Here is an 8,409-nt window from a genome sequence, read left to right as displayed (position 1 = left end):
AGCGTTTGGTTCTTTTCATGATAAGCAGCATTTGGCATGTATTCTGAGGCATTTTGTCCTTTGCAGGTAACTTTTTAAAAAAAAGGAATTCTGGGTCACTCAACACAAGTTCAGAGCCATCCCAATATGCAAGAGGGTTGTCACTTTCTATAAGCATCTTTTCCTGTGACTTTCTTAGATTTTGTAAGCTTTATTGTAAACAAAACATGCATTCATTTAATTCAAGACAGTAATAATGATGATCCCATTAATAAAACAAACCTGGTTCTTGGAACGCCCAACTCCCATCAGCCCCAAGCTATTACTGCCTGTTTGTGTGAGACGGGAGCTGCAGTCAACCTGTGGAGGCTCTGAGCCCTGCCACATAAAAGTACCCCATTTCAATAATTTTTTCACCTGATCATTTCAAAGCTATTAGCAGTCCTTAAACTTATCCTTCTGAGAGGAAAACCCCTTTCCTTCAACCTGCAATATGCAAAGCATCGCGAGACGTATTTTACATATTACATTGCATTTTACATATTACTTACATATTTTAATTTAAACAAAATTATTGCGTGTTTTCATTCCCATATTTCTACACGAGTAAACAGTATTCGTCTTTCCTTTTTTCAGTCTTTGTTTTCAGTAGGAACAGAGGTCACGTTTCCCCTTTTCCCACCGCACCTTGATTCTCCTTTTCAAGTAGCCCGATACATGCGGAACTACATCACCCAGCATGCAATTGGTGGCAGGGGGGAGCTGCTGCGTAGCAGCCTCCAGCCAATAGCCATACCAGAACCCCTATCCTGCACATGCGCAGTGGCGCCCACGCGCCCACGCCGCCTCGGAGGGGTCCCGGGCATCATGGCGGAGCCGGAGGTCTCATCGCAAGCTAGCCGGGCCCCGCAGGCTAGCGCTCCCTCCGTCTCCACAGTGTCTGCGGCCACGGCTCCGCCGGTAGTGGGAGGAGGCGGCGCCGGAGGAAGCAGCAGCGATCCGGTTCGCCCGGGGTTGAGCCAGCAGCAGCGCGCGAGCCAGCGTAAGGCGCATGCGCGGAGCTTCCCGCGGGCAAAGAAGCTGGAAAAGCTAGGGGTGTTCTCAGCCTGCAAGGTACGGGGGCCCGGAGGGATCAAAAGACTGGGAGTTCCTCCCGTGTACGTGGTCCAGCCATAGCTGCATCCTTTCTCTAGACCAGAAAAGATGTTGCAGACATAGAAGCTGTATTTGTTTGTCCGGGATGTTCGTTTACGTTTTCAGTCGCCTATATCCCGGAATTCTATGGGCAAACGGCAACAGTTGGAAATAAAATGTTTTTGGATGTAAGGAGCTGTCTAACAAACCATGTGGTCCACACTGTCTGTTCTGATTTTTTGGTAATGGGCCTCCATGGTTTAAGGCAAGGTCTTTTGGATTATGCCTGCCTGAAATCTATTGCCTGTTGATGCCAGGGTGTGAACCTGGAATCTTCTGTTTATTATATTTTGTTCAGCTATAGCCCCATTTAAAAAATAATAATACAGTAATTATTATAATATGCATGTTTAGAAAACAATCGTGAAATGAATCTTGAAATATGTAGTATCTCTAGCTCAGTTGGTAGAGCATGATACTCTTAATCTCAGGGTTATGAGTTCGAGCCCCACGTTGAGCAAAAGATTCCTGCATTGCAAGGGGTTGGATTAAATGATTCTTGTTTTCCCTTCCAACTCTTCTAAAGCCTTGTATCTGCCCCAGCTGAAAGAGCAGTACTGAGCTTTATGGCAGGAAGCATGCCGTTGGTCATAGCTGTTAATTCTAATCATGAAATTCATTTCCACAAAAAGTGAAGCTATTGCAGCACTTCCAATTGTGGTCAGTGCTATTCCAAATCATGAGTGGCCCCACTGAAGTTAAGGGGCATGACTGACTAAGATTCATTAATTTAGTAGGTCTACTCTTGAGTAGGAATAGCATTGGATACAATTCATTATGCCTGATCTAGTACTAAATATGTGGATGAATCAAAGGAATCAGTATCTGGAGCTTGGTAATTGTGAGTGAGGAAATGGAACTTGGCTTTTTCAGCTTCCCACTTCTGGTAGTTGTGCATCTCTGCTCAAGGATTCCTGTGTCCCTTTTCTGCAGTCAGGCAGATGAAGTCATTCCCACTGTATCTTTGCAAACCTCCTTTTGCAGTCATTTGCAGCAGCATAGTGATATGTGTGGGAAGCGACTGTGCATTCTGTAACAGGCACCACATAGAATGGCTCTGTTCTGCCTTAAAACAATGAGGGAACCGATTAAGTTGCAGAAACATTTTTGCAGCCCCCTCCCCATTTTTAGTGGCTGTGATTTTATGGGAAGCAAAAATGGACGCAGAAAGAGGGAGGAAACACATTCCCATTGCCTTGGCCACCTGAGCCAACTCTCCTCTGTGCTGCGGCAGTTCAGCACACTGAAGCAGCAAGTGTCTGCTCAGACGCTCATCCAAGTATATAGGTCCTGCCTGTCTGCACTGTGTTGCTGTCTGTGGGGTGCATGCTGCACCTGCCAAAGCACATTCTGGCACAACTGGAGTATGATAGGGGCTTCAGAGAGATGCCATTGCATCTCTGTTTACTTATACTGGTCTCAATAAATAGTCAAATCTGACTAGCTCTATGATACGTCATCATGTCTGCTGCAATAAATTTCTGATTGTATGGGCTCTCGCAGTGAAGGGAAAAGAGGTAGCTCTGTACGTTAAATATTTTTTTAAAAAATGGTGCAGAAGCAGATCAGTACAACAATGGCTGTAAACAACCAGGAAAAATGAAGCCCAAAGGGGGTGAAGTTTGGTGTGTTTCCCTCGAAACCCAATCCAGGGTACATTTCACATCCCTTGAAAGCACCTTTTCTTTTTGCCTTAAACATGCCTGAGTGAAAATTCAGCATGGCTCTGCTTTTATTAAAGCAGCTTTTTACCTGTAACATGTTAGTTATGGTGTTCATGGATGTGAACGTTGCCCCAATTTTTTTCTACACATAGCAGCCTTGCTCTCTCTCTCTCTCTTTCTCCCCACTCCTCCAGGCTAATGACTCTTGCAAATGCAATGGGTGGAAGAACCCAAACCCTCCCACAGCCCCCCGTATGGACCTGCAGCAGACGGTCACCAACCTCAGCGAGCCCTGCCGTAGCTGTGGGCACACGCTAGGTAACTCAGCAAGCCTCTCTCTCTCTCTCAGGCTGTTTTATTCCCAGCCCAGGTGAAGGCACTTGGGAGTCGGGAAGAGGACTTCCCCATCAAGTCTACCACCAGCAGAAGTGATGCTGTACTGTGAAAAATGCCCTTCTCCTCTGCCATATATGAAGCATCCTTTATTAGTTGCTTCAGACATCTGGTGAAAACATGTTTTTGCCCAGGCTTTCCCTGACCCGTAAGATTGGACCCTGTTACTTCTGAATGCCTTATTTTGGCTGTTCCTACTTTTATTTGTTTATTAGTATTTATTTTGACAGTTTATATACAGTACTGCTTAGTTATGATTGTCTCTAAGCAGTGTACAAAAAAACCTTCTCTTTAAAAAAAGGGTAGGGACCGTGTCCCTGCTCGCTTTGCCCACCAATCCCACTTACTTTCCCCATGGTGTGCAAAATCCCCACTCCCCCACCATCACCCCACTATCCTTATGATGAACGGCTATGTGACAGCATCCTTACATTTGTATTATATGTTAAGGTAAAAAAAAAAGAAAGAGCTCCTGTACTTTGGGTGCCAAATTCCATATTGGATATCAGACTTTTTATTTGGTGGTTATTTAAAAAAAACTTAAAAACAGTTTGTTTCATTTTTATCTCAGTCTGTCTCCATCAAACTCAGGCCAGTGGACGTGGTTCCCCCTTTCATTTTATACTCACAACAAGTACAATGGTACCTCGGGTTACGTACTTAATTCATTGCGGAGATCCGTTCTTAACCTGAAACTGTTCTTAACCTGAGGTACCACTTTAGCTAATGGGGCCTCGCGCTGCTGCCGCGCCGCCGGAGCCCGATTTCTGTTCTCATCCTGAAGCAAAGTTCTTAACCTGAAGCACTATTTCTGGGTTAGTGGAGTATGTAACCTGAAGCGTATGTAACCTGAGGTGCCACTGTAGGTTAGGATGAGAGGCGGTGACTGACTCAAAAGTCGTCCAGTGTGTTTTGTGACTGAACTCACTGTCCTACTTAAATACTCTGACCACTATACTGTACAACAGGGGTGGACAATGAGTGGTGTTCAAATGTTTGTGTGTATAATCTTTTATGACAGCTATACCCTGTACTTTAGGCAAAAGAAGTCTCTCACAGAGGTCATTACTATTATGGTCCTGGCACTGCTCACAGGACCAAAACGGGACCAAAAACTTCTAGGGTGGCCAGGTGCGGTCTTCCAGGCCTTGAGACTCTCCCTTAGGTCACAGCCCTCACCAGTCCTGCTCTACACCCTCCTTTCCTGCTTTGCTTCTCTGAAATGTGATCCTGAATTCTTGAATTCCCTGAGTGGAAGTGTATGTGTGTGTGTTGAAATCTCTGGTTGCTGGCATGTACTGTACTGTACAAAGGTAAGAGTTGCATCTATTGCTTAGATTTCATTTGCCTTTAGTCACACCCACCGCTGGCATGTGGCTCCCAGAATGTTGCCCTCAATGGAATGTGGCCCTCAGGCTTGAAAAGTTTCTAAAACTGAGTTTCCTGAAGTTGGGTCTCCAGCTATTTTTGGACTACAGTTCCCATCATCCCTGACCTGCTAGCTAGGGATGATGGGAGTTGTAGTCCAAAAAAAAAAACCCAGCTGGAGACCCAAGCTTGGGAAACCCTGTTCTAAAAAGACATGACACGTGAAGAAAAGGGAATGAGGGTAGGAGGAGGCCAAAAGGAGTAGTAGTCCAGCAACAGCTGGAGGGCCACAGGTCCCCCTTCCCTCCTGGACAGAATCTTGCACACAGACCTATATAATGTAGATAAGCCCCACCAGTTGCTAGATAAAGAGAGGTTTTTTTTTAATGATATTTATTGAGAATTTTTTTTAAAAAATTACACACAAAAAAAGAAACAAGACAAAAAGAAAGAAAAAGAAAAAGTAAAACCATCATTCTCCAATTCTCCACTTTCAATACCTTCTTTCCTTGACCACCTCCTGTATCCTGATTTATAATAATCACAGCAAATCCTTTCCATAATTCATAATATTCTGTCCTCACATTACCTTAATCTATTTTCATCTTATCTTATATATAAAAAAGTTTAGAACTTAAATCTTAATTTTTACCAACTTCTCCTAACCATAACATTCTTACCTAATTCTTTAGACATTTTTATAAGAGCCAAATAATTTCATTTCAACATTTTCCTAACATTCATCAATTTTGTAAAACAGTCCTAATGATAGAAATAGAAACTTAAGCAATCCAATCTTCATCCAGCGTCCCTTCCTCCTGGTCCCGGGTTTTGTCAGTCCTTTTTGTCCTATTAATCTAGCACATTAACCTGGCAATCTTATATCCGAGGCCCTCAAGTCTCTTCCATGTCCCTTCCACAGCTCTTCTTCATATTTTCCTTTTATTCGTGGGAACTCCAGCTTGGTAATGTTTTTGACCCTTTTCAACAAAACAGTCCCTTTTCCATAGTCCAGACTAGACTCGATGTAGTATTTAAAAACATGTTCCAGATTCCCTTCAAAGTTGAGAGCCCCCACTGCTCCAGACATCTGACGGCCCCTTTCCAGACTCGAAAAGTCCAAATCTCCCTGTATAGGGGGGTCTATCCACCCCCCCATTTCCAAACCAAACCAAATTTTTTCTTTCCAAGTCTGGTCTTTTCCAAGTTCATTTGTCAAATCCAAAAATTTATATTCCTGCTGGGCCGCAGCTCCTTCCGTCTCTGGCACCCAAGATTCAGCAGAATCCTCATCTCTCAGCTGTTCTGTCATGGCACGCTCCTGTTTTAGTTCCTGGGTGGGCTCCATATAGTTTCCCACTACCTGTTCAAAGGTTCTGGCCGCATTCGTCATCAAATCCGTCTTCTGGCTTAGCTGATCCAATAGGGCATTTATTTTGCAGAAAGCACCCAACAGTGCTTCTGCAGACATTGTCCTACAAGGTCACAAACCCTTTCCCACGGTTGTAATCAGTGACAGCTGCAAGCTCCCAGGGATTAGTTACAATTTCACAGTTTCCCTCTAGGGGGAAAAACTTCTGATTGTTCTTTCTCTTAAAAACAATAGCAACAAAGTTTCTTTTTTAAGATATTTTGTCCATATTTGTTCTTTTAAGATGCGAAAGGGAGCAATGGAGTCACTATGTTTCTCTTCTTTTAACTATCTGTCAAAGACATTTGTTTCTGGTCAGTGAGCTTCAAACGTCAATTCTGACACCCCGCTCCAGGATCAGGACGGTGGAAAATTACTTTGCTTTAGATTCACATCTGCAGGTTTAAACAGCTCGAAAAAAGCTCCCCCTTCTTCTCCTGCTACCGAAGGGGGGGTTCAGCGATTTTAAATGATGAAAGTCAATCCTTTAAGAGTGATTTTTAAAGCTCTAGTTTGCGTTGTCTTTGCTTTGTTCTGGCTACAGGGAAACGGAAGGCTGACTTCCTGTTTAAACCTTTCCGTTTCAGTACCAAATTAGGGTAAATTTTTAAGTCCAAATTCCTTTCTATTTCACCAGTTCTTATTTAAAGTCCAGATATTCAATGTTCCAGTACTCACGGTTGGTTATTTTAGATGCCAAATTGTCCCAGGAAAAAGGCAGCGCTCTCCGGCAACGGCTCTGCGGCTTCGCTCCGCAGGAAAAGCGATTGACTCACAGCACCGCGCCACTTCCCCCTCTTCGCTTCGGAGCCCGTTTGTGGGTTCCTTTGCGGGTTGGGGGGGGCGCTAAGGGTGCCCGCCGAGTCCCACGGTCACAGGCTTCATCCGCCTGTGATTTCCAGAAGGGTCCCCGCTTCGCCGCAGCGGAAAAGACCCGTTTCATGCGGAGCTGGTCCCTCCAGTTCGGAGGGAGTCCGCCATTGCCGATGGCGCCACCCCGGAAGTGATAAAGAGAGTCTTTGAATAGTGGCGTGGTGGGAGGTGGATGGATGATGAGCCTTTGTTGTGCTCCATCCCATTTGGGTTAGACCATGACCTGATTTCTCTCACCTGCCCTCAGCTGACCATGTGTCTCACCTGGAGAATGTCTCTGAGGAAGAGATTAATCGGCTTCTGGGGATGGTAGTAGATGTGGAGAACCTTTTCATGTCAGTGCACAAGGAAGAGGACACAGACACCAAGCAAGTTTATTTCTACCTGTTTAAGGTGAGCTCAAAGAGGAAGAGTGCATTGCAAAATGTCCACAGTGGTGGTTGGGGGTTTTCTGGTGGGGCAGGTGGTGGGGAGAGCAGAAACTCAGCTGTATACAAGGAAGTTCTCAAGCTCTTTTAAGTGGCTATTTCACATCAATGCTTTGGTTGTTGGTTTTTTAACTGCTTTTTAAATTTGTTTTCAAGAAGTACACACAGAAACAAACATTGTACATATAAGCTTGGAGTAAGTTGATGTTTTATGGATCTGTTGTTGATTTTATCCTTATATGTTGTACTACGCCTTGCTGTATTTTTATGAAAATGTAGATTATAAATTTGTAAATGAAATAATAGCAAGAGTGCTCCTAGAATACATAAAGTATAGAAAGGAGACTGCAGCCACCACCCTTGTAATGTGTCCATGCAGTTCTGCAGATCAGCTCAGGCAAGTGCTGCTTTTGTTTCAGAGGGTGTGGACTTGCGAAGATGGTTGCATGCATGAGCTTTGTGTCTTGATACCATTTTACATTTGCTCAAGATCCTATGCCTTCCACTCCCCTGCCCACAACTTCGTTGTTGTTTTGTTTTCCTTGTCATATTAATTCCCATATTTTCTTGTCCGCTTAATCGTGACAATAGTTGGTTCTGAAATACTAATGCAGAAATAACTGGAGACCAGTGTGGAAAAGTGTGGGAGCATAGGAAGATGTCTTGCGTTGAGCCAGACCACCGGTCCCTTGAGTTTAGCATTGTCTGTTCCAAGGCTGGGGAGCCTATGGCTTGCCAGTTGGTGTTGGGCTACCATCCGGTCATCTCTGACCATTGGACATGCTAGTTGGGGCTTCTAGGAGTTGGAGCCCAGCAGCACCTGGAGAGCACAGGTTTCCCAGCACTGGCTGGCAGCAGCTCTCCAGTCTTTCCCAGGCCTACCAGGAGATGCCAGGGTTTGAACTTGCGATGCGCTGGTATGGACTTGTTGTGCACCTTAGATGGAAGCCATTCGGAACAGATTGTGGGCATCTCATATACCTTGGAACATCTTAGACAGAACTAGTAAAACCATCTCAAGGAGCTCACGAGCAGGATTTGAAATAGGAGTGACAGAAGGAATAGAAGAATATAGTATCAACGTGTTGGTATAAGAGGG

General features: G+C 44.6%; 1 protein-coding gene across 1 annotated transcript in view; it reads left to right on the top strand.

Annotated features, from left to right (window-relative positions):
* The first annotated feature begins 681 nt into the window (after nucleotides 1–681).
* Nucleotides 682–8,409, top strand: part of KAT2A (lysine acetyltransferase 2A) — a 30,116-nt gene continuing 22,388 nt past the window's right edge. The window contains exons 1-3 of the mRNA XM_080979314.1: nucleotides 682–1,092; nucleotides 3,032–3,155; nucleotides 7,130–7,275. Coding sequence (XP_080835440.1) covers nucleotides 697–1,092; nucleotides 3,032–3,155; nucleotides 7,130–7,275 — 666 coding nt within the window. The 5' untranslated portion in view covers nucleotides 682–696. The remainder of the gene's footprint in view (nucleotides 1,093–3,031; nucleotides 3,156–7,129; nucleotides 7,276–8,409) is intronic.

Source organism: Podarcis pityusensis (assembly GCF_964106645.2).
Source record: "Podarcis pityusensis genome assembly, chromosome: 13".
Taxonomy (NCBI): domain Eukaryota; kingdom Metazoa; phylum Chordata; class Lepidosauria; order Squamata; family Lacertidae; genus Podarcis; species Podarcis pityusensis.
The sequence above is the reverse complement of the archived record's forward strand: the minus strand, read 5'-3'. Positions and strand labels throughout refer to the sequence as shown.